The 17,795-nt window shown below is 36.7% G+C and overlaps 2 protein-coding genes across 9 annotated transcripts in view; one reads left to right on the top strand and one right to left on the bottom strand.

Moving 5' to 3' along the window:
* LOC128677408 (guanine nucleotide exchange factor DBS-like) overlaps nucleotides 1-551 on the bottom strand; it is a 92,592-nt gene extending 92,041 nt beyond the window's left edge. For 2 of the 4 annotated variants that reach the window (XM_053758283.1, XM_053758292.2), the window contains exon 1: nucleotides 122-550. In XM_053758283.1, coding sequence (XP_053614258.1) covers nucleotides 122-290 — 169 coding nt within the window. In that variant the 5' untranslated portion in view covers nucleotides 291-550. Of the gene's footprint in view, nucleotides 1-121 lie in introns of all 4 variants that reach the window. The other 2 variants (XR_008405531.1, XM_053758216.1) reach the window with 2 other exon arrangements.
* A 320-nt stretch (nucleotides 552-871) lies between these two features.
* On the top strand, nucleotides 872-16,941 carry LOC128677385 (proteoglycan 4-like). 5 transcript variants are annotated; one of them, XM_053758185.2, is made up of 10 exons: nucleotides 872-1,031; nucleotides 5,175-5,310; nucleotides 5,606-5,780; nucleotides 9,659-9,821; nucleotides 10,291-10,417; nucleotides 10,566-10,737; nucleotides 12,233-13,270; nucleotides 13,613-14,867; nucleotides 15,119-15,161; nucleotides 16,066-16,299. In XM_053758185.2, exons 1-9 carry the CDS (start codon nucleotides 1,025-1,027, stop codon nucleotides 15,151-15,153), a joined length of 3,108 nt encoding a protein of 1,035 aa, XP_053614160.1. In that variant the 5' UTR covers nucleotides 872-1,024; the 3' UTR covers nucleotides 15,154-15,161; nucleotides 16,066-16,299. The 5 variants fall into 5 exon arrangements, with proteins under 5 accessions (XP_053614160.1, XP_053614151.1, XP_053614142.1 ...); XM_053758176.1 differs by having other exon boundaries at nucleotides 16,156-16,295; XM_053758167.1 differs by lacking the exon at nucleotides 15,119-15,161 and having other exon boundaries at nucleotides 16,156-16,941.
* Nucleotides 16,942-17,795: the final 854 nt, after the last annotated feature.

Genomic DNA, 17,795 nt, shown 5'->3' with positions numbered 1-17,795 from the left:
GTACCTACCGACTTTGTTATACTTAAATAATTTTTCAATTTCCCATTATTTCGTAGATTTTTTGATTGATTTATTTCCTATTTTAGAACTCGTTATTCTAAATTATTGAGATAGTACTCACCAGCGGCTGCATCCAAGGCGAAACAGCTGCTGCGAGACTTGACCACAGCTCCTGGTGAAGGACCATCAGGCCATTCCATCCTTTCCTCCATCGCCTTAGAAGCACTTCTCTTAAACTGTTCTAAGAAACTGTCTATTTGTGTCTCTATACTCGTCGGAGAATTAGCCATCGTTACCACCGAAACACCGAAAACAAACACAGGGGTTAACCTGTCTGTTCAATCATTTTACGCTGTTACACTTTTAGTGCTTTATTAAATGCGTCTTCGTAGATGATCTAATTTCTTCCAAATAACATGATTGTAGGTCATTCTCTATCCGAATTCGTGCATTGACACTGCTTAATTATCATTACGCACGTTATTATCAAACGAGCGAACCGCCACTGACTATGAAGAAAACTATTGGATAGCGCAGTGATTTTACTACGGATACCGTTATTCTATATACGGCATCAAAAATAAAGCGCTAACCACCGACATCTATCGATCGCAAGGAACAGCTGATCTTTCATTGTTGCCAGTGCTATATTTGGTATTGCTATTTTCAAAAATCATCTATATTTTTATGCCATTGTATTTTTGTTCATACTGCTGTAATTTTGTAGCGATATTGCTTACAAAAATAGAAATGTTTTTTGTTCTATTATTTTAAATTTAATTCTGTAGACACCGCTTTGAAGTTGTTGCTATATCGCGCTTGCGCTCACTGCGTTACATGCTATGAGTGAGTGTGTTGCTACATATTAATTTGGTTGTGTGCGTTAGTGGCGCGGAAAAGGGGTCGAGTTGCCGGTCGCGCACGCTGCGTGCATTTGTTAGTGCTGCGCGAAGAGCGCGTGTAGTTCGTGATATCAGAGGTGACTGGAACTGTCACACACGAGACTACTACACCCAGCCACAAAATGTCAAGTGAGTACCTAACTACTGGTATTTGATTGAAATCTACTCCAGTGTCTAATCTAATTTTTATCTCACCATTTAACTCGCAATTTTAGATCTTTCTCAAAATGGAATAAGAAATTAGGAAAAATAAGTTTTCAGGGTAGTTTAAAAAAAACTCCAAATATTTACATCTTCATAGCTAGCTACTTAATAAATTTCAAATTCATATATATTTTAGTCTTTGAACTTACCTAGGTATAATACCTACCTTCGCAAATGCTTGTAGCAGAACTGAATCAAGTATACATGGTTATTAAAATTTTAATACACTTGCTACAAATTTCTTAAAATAATTTTATTTATAATAACCCACATATCCAAGTCGTTTCTCTGATTGAAGAATTTCCTTAATATTTATATATATATATATATATATATATATATATATATATATATATATATATATATATATATATATAATAAAATCTGCATTCGTATATATTTTTTATATTTATTAAAAATCTGTTGTATTCCATAATAGATCTACCAAATTCTAATTGTATTCATAAACTTTGAAGAAAATAAAAATAATTTAAAGAGTTCATCAATTTCGTTAAACATAGATATAATCTTATTGTAACGATTGCATCTGTTTTAAAAAATGTCTTAATACTTTAAAACGCTATGTTTATTGATGGCCAGCCTTGAATTTTATTTTCGTCCAGCCTGTGTCCGATTTATCGTTGTTGACACTACAAACATTATCTACATCATCTTAGTCCAGATCGACCCGTTCTATGTTATGTTAAAATCGTTTAAATTATGAATTAACTCATTTTCTAATCTGTATTTACGATGTTGTATCAATAAAATTGTAAACAGTCGATCGTTATCTTATAGCAAATACCAGCCAAGCTATAGTCTATCAGCATATTCTGTTATCAGAACCTACACTAATAACTTCGGTAATAAGTCTGCAAAGTTTGTGCAATTGGTTTGGCCATGAATTTTCGTGGACTTTATTTTGTTCCGCGTCAAAAGAACTTCTATTAAAATGACACACGATATTGGCAAGTGATAATGTTGTTATTTAAGATATCGATTGTGATACATAGTATGCTATTGTCTGGATATAGCTGCGGTTTTATTGCTGATATTCAATCCTAGCCGCAAAGGTTCATCCGACCTGGTTGTGGGTTAACCGGCGTCGCGTAATACTGTTTCAATACGTAGATGATTTGTTGGCATGCAAAACTACAATTCATCAATAAATAAGTTTCGTGGATCCATGGCATCGGTGGCACCAGATAATATTTATATAAACACTACTAACATAGATAACCAGCTAATTTCTAAACCTGTCTAGCTTTCTCTTGAGTTCTTTAGGGTAAATATGTATTTTCACTTCTCCAAATTCAAAGTTAGATATTCTAAAGGATCTTCATACTTCTGCATCTTTCCCTCAATCGGTACTTAAATGTATGTATATCTCTGGTCAATAGTTTTCCAATTTATGATATCCAGACCAAAATCATTATGGCACACAGACTCAGACACACTCTGTGATTTTTTAAATAATATGTAGAGATTAGGAAATATGCTATGGCTATGGCATAGCTACTGGGCATTTGTAAATATAGGCCAATAACCGCTGGATAGACTTTTGCCTTAAAACAAAAGGAAGGATAGGTTATCTGATGGGCATATCACCATTGCATTCCTTTATTCCGTTAAATGGTTGACTGCCCGCGTTCCATCCCGCCGGACCGGCCGCACCTAAATAGAAACCGCAGGGACATTGCTCCCGACCCACGTCTGATCCTGCATCTCGACTCTCAAGTGCCTTATTGTGGCGCCTTTCGGCAGTTGGCTCGTTTAGTTTGCTATCGTGTTCAATTTTATTACAAGAACTAGCACGCAGGATGTTAAAAGGCGTTAACTAATCGAAAACCTATCAACCATCAACATGTGGCTTGCTAAAAGATGCTTTTTACGAGCTCCATTTATAATAAACAACTAGCTTTTGCCCACAGCTTCGCCCGCGTCAGTTTCTCTGCGAACACGGAACAGGCAAGATTTTTATATAAACTTTCATGGGGGGAGGCCCCATTATAGTCATTTGGGTATTGATTTTGGAAATAGTAGCCCATACTTGAACGGGGGCTTTAAACTAAATTACATACCAAATTTCATCAAAATCGGTCCAGCGGTTTAGCCGTGAAAACGGATCATACAGACGGATAATCGCATTTATAATATTAGTATGGATAACATGACAATTTGATGTTGAACATTTTCCAGCGAAGAGAAAACGTCTAAATTAGAATCTGCATTTAATGATATAATTCAATTTCGCTAACTACACACATCAAACATCTGTAACTATGAAATTCGTTCGAGTCTTTGCCAAGATTGACACATCACATCATAAATCGTACACAAATTGTGTCTTCTACATCTTCATTTATTAATTAGAGTTACTATTAACACTGGAAACATTGAGAGATTTGTTAAAATATATATTACAGCTTAGGTTTAATAATTGTGGCTTAGTTTCATTTGTTAGGTTTCTAACTTCGAAATATCGACGACAAGATTGATTGTTTGATAGGTACCCGTTGTAATGTTTTGTCATTATGCCAATCTCCTGTCAATGTAATCCATATACAACGCTACATTTACTTTCGTCCCGTTTCTCGGTAGGGATGATCCGGTATAATTTTAATGTAGGCGTAACAGACGCCGGCAACGCTTTCGAATGTCTGACACTATCCAGTTGGTTTTATTTTCAATTTTATTTGTGTCGCGCTATTTTGGATCAGAAACGTGCGGCACTTGTCTACTACATACATCGCGTGTATGCGATGGCCCACGCGAGCTCAACAGATATTCGTGAATGTATTTCTAGAAGCTAATGAGAGGAATTTGCAAAAAGAAATAATTGATGATCTGCTTGGTTGTAATTAAAGCTAGGTTTTTATATAAAACCTGTCTATTATAACAAAAAAAAAATACTGTTGGAAATTAATAGAATCTATGATATACATTTTTGACTTTCCATAAAATCGCCAACATATTTCGACGCTAACAGCTAACATGTGACTTTTAGTTAAATTTGATGAAGATAATATTTTCTCGGTGATATATATGAATAAAATTAGAGATGATCAAACATTTTGGAAAGTAACCCGAGTAGAGACTTCTTACAGAAAAGAGAAAATTGTTCTTCTGTATAATATTCAGTTAACACAGAACTTTAATTACACACTTTACAAAAAAAAACCTTAAAGTGCTGAAACTAAACGACTCTCTAAGATCAAAAAGGGTTTAACATTAATTACGAACAATAAATCGAGCTAAATGTGAACACGTGTCGATATTGACAGCAGCAATAGCGCGCAAAGGCAACTGCAAGGCGGCAGAGCCAATTCTAGCACACGTGCCAAGAACTATTGAACATCTACGTAGATCCCACGTCAGTGCAAAACAGGAAGCTACTGCGCATATTGGACCTTTTTGCGACGAAACTCAAACCCACCAACCAACTAAATACAGAATTGAGTAATCTTCAAAATTTCCCGTAAATTTAGATTTTACGTCTTTGGCACCCAAGGTTGTGTTGGATGTGATTGGATTCACGCGTTTTAAATTAACTCGTAATATTATATGTCTTAGGAACATTCTCATTTGCGTATATAATATAATAAATTATTTTAAATATTGAAGATTAATAAAACACACTTACATAACATTCAGACTTCTTACACTTTATGTTTATGTCAGCATTATGAAGCTGAAGTTTAATGACGACATGACTATTGTTACTGATAAATGGATGGCAACGAAATAAGTAATTCTTTATCCTAAACATCATCTGCTGAAATACGACATGAGTCTCGTGATTGCAGGGAAGGAATTCATTTATGTGTGTACATTTATTTTAAACGTGACGTGAAAAGTATTCAATGGAGAAATTTTTACTTTTAGTTACTCAGTAACTTTTTTTAATTCAACTTTTTCAAATGCCAATATGAAAGAAATGTGTAACTATGCGCTATCTAATTAGGTAAATCAATAATATTAACAGATCTACTACAATCTTCTATCCCTAGGCTGTTTCATTTACAAGCATAAGCATACAATTTTCAATCTTGCTCCATATTTCCGCAGATCGAGCATGGGTGACATTAGCCACAAACGACTCCTATGGCTTGGGAGCCCTAGTGCTGGCGCATTCATTGCGTCGCGCCGGTTCCGCATATCCTAGCGTCGTCCTCATAACACCATCTGTCACTGAACCTATGAGGTAAATCATTTCTTGTAGCAACATATCTGCTGGACTTGTATCTTTCTAAGCTCTGAAAAAAAATACTAAATACTAATAGTTTAATTTTTATTAGCACTTTAATAACATCCCTCTCTGCGGTTTTTATGGGAACATCGCTAACGGATTTTATTGTTATTTATTGTGCTACCTTTCTAATCTATTTACCAATATAGACGATAAATTGTGTAGAAATGCATCGCGCGATATAAAAGTAACTTTCTAAATTAATATAATCAATAAAAAGTAGTTAATTGCAGTGTTTTTGCGTCTTCAGAGATCGTCTACGCGCAGTTTTTGCTGAGGTGGTTTTGGTCGACGTGTTGGATTCAAGAGATGCTACACACTTGGCGTTGTTGCAAAGGCCTGAACTGGGCATCACATTCACAAAGATCCATTGCTGGGGTCTCACACAGTACGAGAAGTGTGTCTTCCTTGACGCTGACACTTTGGTAAGAATTATGGCACGATTTTTTTTGACATTTTGACAGTCTTAATAATTAAAGAAAAATCTTGATTCGTTTCGATAATTTGTTCAAAAAACTGTTAGGTAGGGCCTTCAAAACTGTTTGTCCTTCATTGCTGAGTCAGTAGTGTTATACAAAGACTAATTAATTGTTTATTACCCACAAACATTTTAATTTTATTAGGGTAATAACCCCAAATAGCGTGATTTAAAATCTGGGACACAATATAAGGTCAGTCAGCCCCAACAAATAAAACTTAATGGCTTCTTATAATAGCTAATTAGAACATGAGCTTATTTAAAATAATATATAACCAAACAAATAAATAGCACACTACATTTGAAAGCAAAAGATACTTGCGACTGCGAGACAGTATCATGGATTAAGATACCTACAATACATTGTGAAGAAACACAGGCCATTCACATCTGCGAATTCAAATGAAGAGTAATGAATGCAAAGTGCCCTCTTATGACGCAATTTGTTACCGATTGATATCAAGAACAGTATCAAAATTTTTCCTGAGTACCTATGTATGTAGTAATGATCGATTGAAATTTTAGTTACGGCAGAAGTAAAAAAAACGGAACAAACTTATTTCGTGAAAATGTACCTAAATAACAATTGATGAACAAATAGGTACCCACTACCTGTACAATGCTTGTACACTACTATGTGTCATGTGTATGTATGTAACCCATTAATAATTTAAAACTAAGAATATCCACTTTTAGGCACAAGGTTAGAGAATTGTAAAAAATGTGTATAACCCAGGTAAAATTGATATTTAGAATCATTATGATAATTTATAGACTGTAACATTGCAGTTGGATCATTACCCATACGAATATTTAAAATTGGTTGGAAAGTCAATTTTCAAAAATTATGAAATTATAAAATCAAACTCAGCCATAATAATAACTCAAAAGATAAAATTTTATTACAACTTTTATAATGAACTCATCACCGTAAACATAATATTTACTTTTACACTTGTTCGTGTCATTTTAGTATAGAGCATTTAGGCGAATCCAAAATGTGTAATTTTATCTTAGTGATAATGACAATCTTTGAAAACATTATCTTGAAGTCATTATAACAGTAAGTTTTTCACTGGTCCACCTTCAATGGTCATCAATACGAAAATTTTCAACTAGCCTATTTGATGTATTCGGGTACCGGTGACCATAATGAACGTTATTTTGTAACGAGCAATAACTAAATTTAATCGAAAAAAGATGCTCTTTTTAGATGTACAGATTGAAAAATATTGTCAAAGATTATATGCATACCAATCATAAACTACTTTGGTGTACCAAACCAATAATGGTCAAGCAACTAGGTATGCGACACTCAACGGTTGAGGAAGGGATACGCTTAGATGAGAGAGAGATTGAAAATTAACGGTCCATGTTAAAATTTGTAAAAGCCATCAATTTATTTCGGTGTGCAATTGTTTATGCGATAAGAAAGTCAATGTTACCGGATGTGGATGTTAGCAGTAACACGAGATGACGATGACGAGACCGTGGCCCAAATATTTGCTCCCGGCAATTTTGGACACAGTCCAAATTCTACACTTTCGTTTTATAGTGTTTTTTCAACTGGCGTTCCCGTATCTTTCGGTATCAATATCTCTATTCTGATTGGAGTAGGCAACTTTATTATCAGCAATAATCCGTATAAGAAGAATTGTTAAATTGTAATTAGGTACACACTAAAATACCTGTATGGCGCCACAAATAATGCCGTATCAGTGAGTTGTATTGGTCCACACAATTTAGCCGACTGAACACAACAAAAACAATGTATCAATGTACAAAAACATGTAAAATATTCAATTAACGCAATTTAAACAATATTTATAAAAATATTATAAGTACATATTATCGGACGTGAACAAAGCATCAGTTGACATAATAACCTGCGATAAAAATATGGTAACTCAATGAACTCTATAAGAAATTAAAAACGCTATCTCTCTGTTTGCTGTGGATACGTGACTATTGAATCAATTCTCTCTCTCCAATAAGTTTATGAAAGAAAAAAACGATAGGATAGCTAAGCTAAAAATCAAGTTGTGGTCAAAGTTTACAACAATTCTGTGAGTCCCATTGCAGAAAAATACAAATTATTTTAATTTCTGGACTAGATGTTCCATAAGCAAATTCTATTTTAATTCAGATGCATATTACCTAGGTAATGCTTTTTACAACAATGTATACCTCGCAACTTAATATTATAGGTACTGTTTTGTCCTAAATTCGAAATTACTTTTGAAAATCTATAAAGAAGCCTTACAATTAAGTATTGACAAATACAACACATTTGAATACATAGGTACCTAAACTTATGAATATGATATATGGTAATCCTGTGATTGATAGTAGAGATGTAGGATGAATTCTGAGCTGCACAGTACTTTCCAATTTGATCATTAGATAAAATTTATCTGGTTACATCTACTTCCGCACCTATTTTTATCCCAACTCTGAGAATTTATCGTTGCAGCATGACAAAGTTTGTTATCGCATATTACACGAGCATATCTAGATTTCACGTTGTAGTAACGATACTATTCTTTATGTATTCTTAGTGATAACATCTACTCGACCAACATTTTTATTCGTGAACTATTTATAATCAAGGCATGCAGCTTCAGAACGAATGCTGATGAACCAGGCGCAAATATGCACGTTATCTAATCAACTGGTAAAATAAAATAATTATCACGTGTCATCCACATTTTTAAGGAGCTACTAAATGTTCACGAGATGCCTATTCATATGTTACGTAGTAATAGTGAGTGTGAGATGATGTTTACTTCATGATAGTATCATGCGAGTTATGTGATTCATTTTTTTAGGTTGTTTGTTTAAAATGTCAGCAAAATTGGAATTTATTAAATTAAGTGCATTTCTTATTTACGCTATAGATTAGTATTGGTATGTTATATATATACTATGTGAAGTGTTGTGTATCATCTTCACTTTTATTTACGACAAGCCAACATTGAATAATGATTATTTTTTGTTGTTTGTTCGAATCTAGGACTAAAAGAAAATCAATACATATCAATACATATAATAAAATTGAAGGAAGCCCAAATTTGTACATTGGATATATTTTTTTAATTCTTCATGGGATATACTTAGTTACTGATATAGATGACGAAAATATAGTTTTGGAAATTTTTGTCTGCCTGTCTGTTTGTGTGTCTGAACGCGCATCACTCGAAATCTACTGGAGCGATTTGCTTGAAATTTGGTATGTAGGTACCTTATATACCGGGTTAACATGTTATAGACATTTCATCCCGGTAAATGTTCAGGTTTCCGTAGGATAATTAAAACACTAATTATGAATCAATAATTCCTCGGAACCCCGGGTCAACATCTTATAGACATTTCATCCCGGAAATGAGGGGGATGTTTGTGGTTAATAAAAATCCGGGACTTAAACGTCATGAAAATTGGGACGATAGGCGTTGCAGAAAGCGGGAGTGAGAGTAGGAGCGGGAAATGGGAAGGAGACACGTAGTGGGAAACAGGGCGGGACACATTGCAAAAAATATGATGGCACAATATGTAGGAAACGGTACGGGATATCTACTTTACATTACATAGCAGGAAGCGGGATTGGACAAGTTTGTGGGACGAGACAGGCAGCGGGAAACAGAAAATTGAACTAAAAATGAGAAAAAATGTGAATTTGAATCATATATGTTTACCAGTCTTACAAAGTACGCGATAAAAATTAAATAAAAAATTATTGAGATTTAGCTATGAAATTCACGCGTGCGAAGTCGCGGGCAAAAGCTTGTAGTTAAATATTTCTAAAGCGTATTCCTTCTTTGTCATCAGATCGTCCAGAATTGCGATGAACTGTTCGAAAGAGAGGAGTTATCCGCTGCGCCTGACGTCGGCTGGCCCGACTGCTTCAACTCTGGTGTATTTGTCTACAGGCCTTCAGCGGAAACCTTCGAGAAACTCATCAAGTTCGCCCAAGAACGGGGCAGTTTTGATGGTGAGAATGTCGTGATACAAAATAAGAGCTTTACTGAAAATGCTGAATTTTTAGAAGAGAATGCTGAATTTTAAAACTATCAGCTGCTATTTTATATTCACTCTTCGAAATAGGTGTTTTGATAAAATTTGATTTCCTATAGCTTTTCATTAATTATTAAAACGTATCACTGGAATTTTAGAAAGTGGATTTAATAGTATAATGCTTGGAAATCCCAGAAGAGTTAAATAACTCTTCAACCACAAGAGTGTATGAATATGCTTTTTCTCGGTTTCGCTGAACGAAATATTGATTATCGGCCTATATTATTGCCTATATCAACTAAAGTTTTATAGTTTAACAGCTCACAAATTGTATGTTTTTCTGTATGTGTCAGACTAAATAATCAAATAGATTTTACTTTATATAGAACAATAATATTTCCCATTCCTTTATTTCTTCATTCGTAATGTATTGTGTACAATTTAAGGTGGTGACCAGGGCCTGCTAAATTCTTTCTTCTCGGATTGGGCACGTGGTGACATCAACAAACATCTACCCTTCCTGTACAACGTCACATCCGCCGCGTTCTACTCCTATCTACCTGCTCTAAAACAGTAAGTGTTAAAAATGTCATATGTGAGAAACATTTATAACATTTCTTTTATTCTGCAAAATGATGGCCATTTTCATTTCCAATTAGCAATGTAGATTCTGTTAGTGATATTTCATAGTGGAATTGACAGTCAATGTTAACTTTTCTAGCTACGGGCAGAACCTGAAGATCATTCACTTTATCGGTGCGGCCAAGCCGTGGCTGCAGCAGTTCAACTTCCAATCCCGCACAGTCGATGCGCCTGAGCATTTGCGGGAGTTCCTACAACTCTGGTGGGATCTCTTCGTCTCCGATGTCCACTCCAAGCTTGATGAGTCCATGGTAATTTCATTTTAAATCTTTATTCATCTGAAATGACTACTTGGACCATTTTATGTCCAATCAGTGAATAACATATGTGATGCTGTGACTATGTTTCAGTTTAGCCAGCTTTTAATGTTGGTAAATCAATGTTATAGGGAATTCAATTTTCAAATATGCTAAATTCAGATGAAGAATTAGACATCCTATCGAAATTATTTTTAAATGAGCTCATGAATAATAAATAGGTACTTATTAAATAAAAATGACTTTAAAACATAGCTTCAAATTTGTTTAGATTACTATTTTTATTTGGGTTAATTATACAGTTTTGCTGACAAACCATTGGAAAAAATGTTAGCCGATTAATTCTGAAAAAAAAATTTTTTTTATAAAGTGTCTAACTATATAATAAAATAATTTATAAATGCCTGTAAAAATACCACAGGAATCCAAAGAAATATTGCTAGATCTTCTGTACTTTTGTTGAAATCATTTAGATAGTTTATTCTAATAATAAAAAAAAAACTATTCTTGGTGCAGATACAATTCTCATAGATTTACATATATATAGTATCACCGTTTATAAAATATAATCAATAGAATACACGTGATTATACAGTTGCCTTACGTTACCTAAGATATCGATTACGATATCAAGTAAAGCGGGGAATCGAACCCACATTGCGGTTACTCACGCATTACCACAACATCTTGTTCTTAGTATTACTCAGTAAAACGATCCATTTTGTTAGTGCCCTTTGTATAGTACTGACTCGAAATGTTTTCCGATCGCTCACACAAGGAATCTAAAATTTCAGAGGTGAGATTTTAAATCAACTTGTACATACATATGTATTAGTTTGTCTTTCTATTCACCTTCCGAAAATCCCTACTACCACATTAAGATCTTCAATATTTTAAATTTAGCTTGTAATATTAGAGATATTAGAGTGAATTAATTAACGCTTGCACTCTGAAGCTTGCCCACTATACAACCTGCCACTTATATTGCACTTGTTTAAAGCATTTTGTCAAGTTGTGATTAAAGTTTCTCCAAAATACTAACATTTTCTACTATTTGTATATTTGAATGACAGTCCCTGATTGCACGGTTCTACGGTTCTATCTCTCGGCATGGTATGGTGTTAGATGGTGTTGGTATTTTGGTGAAAACTTACATATTGCAAAATTAAATAAACATACTTATGACAAATATTACATCGATGCTGTGGTGGACAGTTAATGAACCAGTTAATAACCTAAACACTTACAATGCCATAGATTGTTACATGCCATAGATTGATATGTTCAAAGGTATTGGGTATATTTTATAGCACTACTTAATATATTTAATTTATGCGTTTGTATGTTTAATTAGTTTTGCAATTTTTAACTTTCTAATAATCGCTTGGACAAAGCTAGCAGCACCGTTTTGTATCGTTGTGTATAAGCTTAGTTCAAGTGTTTGTCTGCATGCAATTCTATAGAGTTGTTTTGTCCCTTCAACCGATAGGTTGAGGAGGAGGGAGTCCTCTACCGTCCCCCGGCGTTACTGCCACACGACGTCTGCCAGCACTATGAACCGCAGGTGGACCCCGAATCAGAATTCCCTTGGCATCACCCCAGTGCTCAAATCCAGGAACAGACACTCGCGGCAAGGCTAGACTTTACTGAATTCCATAATCCATGGGACATCTATAAAGGACATATTCCACCGATCAATAATGAAACGCCAGTATTTAATGAATCACAAAGATATGAAGATCACGGAGAAATGAGAAAATATGCTTGGGAATATAAATCGGAACAAGGCGTTGATACTTTTGAAGTAGAAATAACATGTCAAAATCAGGGGCGATACGAGTACGGATGTCAACAATGGGACGCAAACAATCAATCAAATCAACAGCATCAAACAGAGCACTGGCTTCAAGAGCATCATCACGATCATTCTCCTTCTCACGAACACCAACACGATAGTTTCGATCACGTTAATACACAATATTTTGATAATATTCACTATAAACATTCCAGCCACGAGCATCATGATCTCGATAATTATTCGCACAAACACTCAAGTTATCACAGCCAACACCATGTACATAAATCTAGTCACGAACAAAACTTTGAAAAAACTAATTTAAATTTTGACAATTTTCATCATATACATCAGGGATCTGAGGCAGTGCATCCTTCGTCAGAACCAATTCAAGTACAACATGTTCATGTAGGTACTGAACAGATATCTCAAAGGCGTCGAAATCTCAAACCAATTGAAATGCCACTTAGCTATAATGGAGCCATAAATGGAGGTGTAGATTCTGAAGATAGTGAAATTTATGACGATATAATACCAAGGCACCCATATGATGGATTCTACTTAAGGCACCGACCGGCTATAGATGCCCATGGACGAAAAGTTTGTTCGCATGAACTACCTCCTACTCCATCATCCTCTCCACCGCCCTCCTTGCTATCTGAGTCTCCAACATTAAATGACATTGATCTTTTGCCTGAAGATAATGGCTATGAATTTGAAGACGATCAGCAAGTAAGTTTTATGTTATTTAATTGCCTATATCACCATCTTTATCGTCATAATATTGAAGTATAGCACTCAGGACTGGTTTCTGCATTTCTGCTGCGTACATCACTACAGGTACCGATTACCAGTACCATTACAGGTACCAATTCTTTTTGTTATATCAAGTGCCAGTGTACCCTGATCCGTAGAGTTTGGCATGATGAGTGACCTTGAAACCTAATTGCACGTATCCTTTTGTTAACACAACTATATTTCTATTGTTTTAACTTTTACTAAAACATTTACTTCAGATAAGATATAATTTTATTTTTTAAACACAGCAAATAAATTTGAATTTTCTAATTCCAGAGTGGAGTTGCTGGCAACCTAGCTCGAGTAGTAGCCGGTGTGGGTGCTCCACGCGAGGCTTTGGATGAGTTGTCCCGTCGGCAGGGATGGGAAGCAGGCAATATCGACTATATGGGGGCGGATTCCTTTGATAATATTTGGGCCAAAATCTCACAGACGCTCAACCAGACCCGAATTTCGCCACCCAAGCAGCCATCTCCACCTAAAGAGCCAGCTCCAAAACAGCCATCTCCACCTAAAGAGCCAGCTCCAAAACAGCCATCTCCAACTGAAGAGCCAGCTATTAAACAGCCATCTCCACCTAAAGAGCCAGCTCCTAAACAGCCATCTCCACCTAAAGAGCCAGCTCCAAAACAGCCATCTCCACCTGAAGAGCCAGCTATTAAACAGCCATCTCCACCTAAAGAGCCAGCTCCTAAACAGCCATCTCCACTTAAAGAGCTAGCTCCAAAACAGCCATCTCCACCTAAAGAGCCAGCTCCTAAACAGCCATCGCCACCTAAAGAGCCAACTCCTAAACAGCCATCGCCACCTAAAGAACCAGCTCCTAAACAGCCATCGCCACCTAAAGAGCCAACTCCTAAACAGCCATCGCCACCTAAAGAGCCAGCTCCACAACAGCAATCACCACCAAAGGAGTCGGCTCCAAAACAGCCATCACCTTCAAAAGAGCCACCAGCAATAGCACCAGTAGAAGTGGCACAAGAAGCAGTCGTGATTGAGGCACAGGCGCCGTCACCAGCACCAGTAGCTGATAAAACTCCTGTTCCAGAAGTTCCTGTATCAGTACAGTCTATAGCGCCAACTGAAGTTCCAGTATCAGAGCAGGTGCCAATAACAGCTGAAATACCAGCGGTATCTGATGCAGTTACCAAATTAGAAACACAAACCGATGTTCCACTCGCGGCTGAAATACCATCTACTGAAATTCCCACTACAGTAGAAACACCTGCAGGTGCGAAAGTTAGTGTAGAAACACCTGCAGTAGAGGAACTAAAGATTGTGGAACCTATTGTACCGCCCACTCCTCCCGCGACTCCTAAGTCTTCGCCCGAAGCGTCGAAACCAGATACAGTTTCTGAAGGGGCCCAAGAGCCGGTTCCGGTGACTGTTGAAGCGTCTAAAGCTCCATCCAGTGAAACGGCCAAACCCGAGGCCACACCAGAAAAATCTGAGTCTTCCGCGGTCACTGACAGTCCGCCCCTGGCTAACACACCCTCAAAAGAAGAAACTCCTTCACTACCCGCTGCTAAATGTAAGTAGAAGATTCGAGCGAAGGGCCAACCATTAACGGCTTTGCACTTTTAAGTTTTCACAGAGTTTCTTTTGCAGTTTTTTCTCAGTCTTCTACTAATATGTTTTGTTTAGTAGTGCCTCTTAAGCGCGGAGGCCGACGTCGTCGCCCGCTCTTTGCGCCCACATGTTTTCCTTTTGTGCCGTTTTGTGATGTTTTGGTTTATGTTATTTTAATGAGTACGTTTCAAAATTCGTTGTTATTTCACCCAGCTATCGAGGAGGCAGCGCAAGAGACGCGGCTTTGATAGATCAGGTAATAATAACCATTTTGTCCTTGGACTCAACTCAGCTTTCAAAATTATATACCTGTGATATCCAAATTAAGTGGGAAACCAGCAGAAAGCATTCCTTACTACAAAAAATAATTATAAGCGAGAGAGAGAGTTCTATTTATTATCCCACCTTGACCCACCAAGACTACCCCATATTTTGAAATGACAGTTCGATTTGACGTATTCGATCTTACGTGTGTATTAAGAAATTCCGATTTCCGTGTTGTGTACCCATGAAGCGTGTTCCTATCAATTTATCTATTCGTCATATTCCTTATTGAGTGTATGTTGGGTTGTGTCCAAGCTAATGCTGTAAATAGGTCATTTTGGTCAAGACTTATTCCACTGTTTCTGCGAGCGACCATGATGATTGAAAAATCGCGCAGAAATCTATTGGTAAATAAAATAGCGGAATTTGTTATGGCCGTGCAGTAATCTTTACTTCGTCATAGTGTTATACCTAGTAAGTAATACCTAATTATCATTTTTGATGTCATTTACGTACATCGTACATATTAAGTATCATCCATAATAATATTCATACTTAGTAGATAAATATGACTCGGCAAGGATTACTGGATAACTATGAAATGCACTCACCCGAGATCGTTAAGTTTTCAATCAGCCAAAGGTGTCTGGGAAAACTAGCGTGTCTATTTTATTTTATTTGCTTCACATTCTTGTCATGCATTGCAAGGAACATTATTCAAAGCTTTTTTGCGGAAATTTTCATCAACGTAGACTTAATAAATCGAGTCATGTGCCACAATAATACTCCTTGTAATGTCGAGCTTCAGATCTCCGCTGAACTGACACGATCTAACTTTCCGCTTGCATTGTTTCGAGTTAACCGTGTAGCTCTGTTTTCCCTCGACTTTGTTCCAGGCCCTAACCGAGCTTGCTCTCTAATGTGACCGCCATACTAACGCCAAGCGTAATCGAACGAGAGAATAAGGAGTGGATTTGGTTGTGTAGCGGAGGAGCGGCGCAAGCCAGCGGGCAAGCTGCAGCTGGCGCCTCCGACTGCGGCCGAGCCGCTGCCCACGCCCGACAGCGAACTCGAGGACGCCGCAGACCTCGCGCAGTCCATCATCGCCAGCGAGCTGCAGCCGGCCAGCGCCCCGCCACCCCCCCGCCCCACACCGCCGTCGGACACGCTCAATGTGGCCGAACCTGAGGTGCCCACTCCACCGGTCGGCGCTATTTCCCTCGCCCAAATCGGCGTCAAACCTAAAGGAAAATCTACCATCGCCGCTCAAATCGAATCTTCAGTCACTGAAAACCCAGAGACCCCGCCGACGCCTACAGACGCCCCCAAAAAGAAAGTCATAAAGAAAGTAAAGTCGAAAGAGGGCGCGAGCGGCGATGCGCCTGTACCGCCACCGCGGAAGAAGGAAAAGAAGCCCAAAGAAAAGTGAGCGTCTTCGTTTCATAGTTCCTCTGTGCCATTGTAGCCTCCTATATTTGTTAACGACTTTATATAATTTTCAAATATGCTATTATGTACTGTAATCTTTATGTTAGAATTACCTAATTTTTATTAATATTTACTACTCGTCATCACATCGCGTCCAACGTATTTTGTTTGAAATGTTGTACTCTTTATGTTACTAAGTATACTTATTTAAACGTATTTATTATTTTATTTACCAGTCACTATATTTGGTTTTAAAATGTTAAATTGTACCAAAGGATGAAACTTATTTTTATTGAAAGGATGTAATTTTGTATTAAAAGTCTATTTTGGAATATTTTTTATTAGGTACTTTGTTTTATTTCGCCAAAATCATAGATGCAATAAGATCCATGACAAATGATAAAGTACCTAGCTAATAAATTAACTAGGTAATCATACCTCGTGTTATTTTTTAATTAAAAGAGATATAATTGTATATCCTTATGCCGGCTCCACATGGTCGTTGAACAGTTTGCCAAACTTTTGCATATATGGTATACATTTTTGGTTTTTCATTGCGGTAAATAGTGTGCGTCAGGATGAACGGTCACAAAGCATATACAACGTTGAACGTATGTTTAAACATTGCTTCTCTTTGCTTCCAATTAAGAAATAATTGTTTCCATCGTAAATTACAAAATATTGACCTATTAAGATTTTACTAATTCCACATAGCAAAGACACTACGACTGGTGACCGGCCATTCCGATGTCAGAATGAACAGTCACCCAAAAGTATTTTATATCTTGTGATTTACGATGGAAGCAATCAAAGAGAAGCAATATGAAAGCAAAGTTTGAACATACGTTCAACGTTGTATATGCTTAGTAACCGTTCATCCTGACGGACACGGTAAATAAAAGCTCTCATATAAATTACACAATGATCACGCGTTCGCGTCTGCATGTATCAGAGTTAGGCCTCAGTGTGGAACTGGCAATAGATAGATGGAGGCCTAAAAAGTAATTAGGTACCGCTGAAATTGATAAAATCTATCAAACTTAATTGTCAGAGGTTGATTGCAACCATGGATTTAGTAAGTACCTACTTCGTGTACGGAGTACCTACTAATTTGATTGCAAATTTGACACGATACGACTAAAAATCGACTCGCTCGCGACAGCGCCATCTCGTAGCAAGTCATTCCTTTAAATCAAAT

The sequence above is a fragment of the Plodia interpunctella genome, chromosome 2 (assembly GCF_027563975.2).
Source record: "Plodia interpunctella isolate USDA-ARS_2022_Savannah chromosome 2, ilPloInte3.2, whole genome shotgun sequence".
NCBI classification, from domain to species: Eukaryota; Metazoa; Arthropoda; class Insecta; order Lepidoptera; family Pyralidae; genus Plodia; species Plodia interpunctella.
Note: the sequence above shows the minus strand (reverse complement) of the source record. Positions and strands in the feature narration are given on the sequence as shown.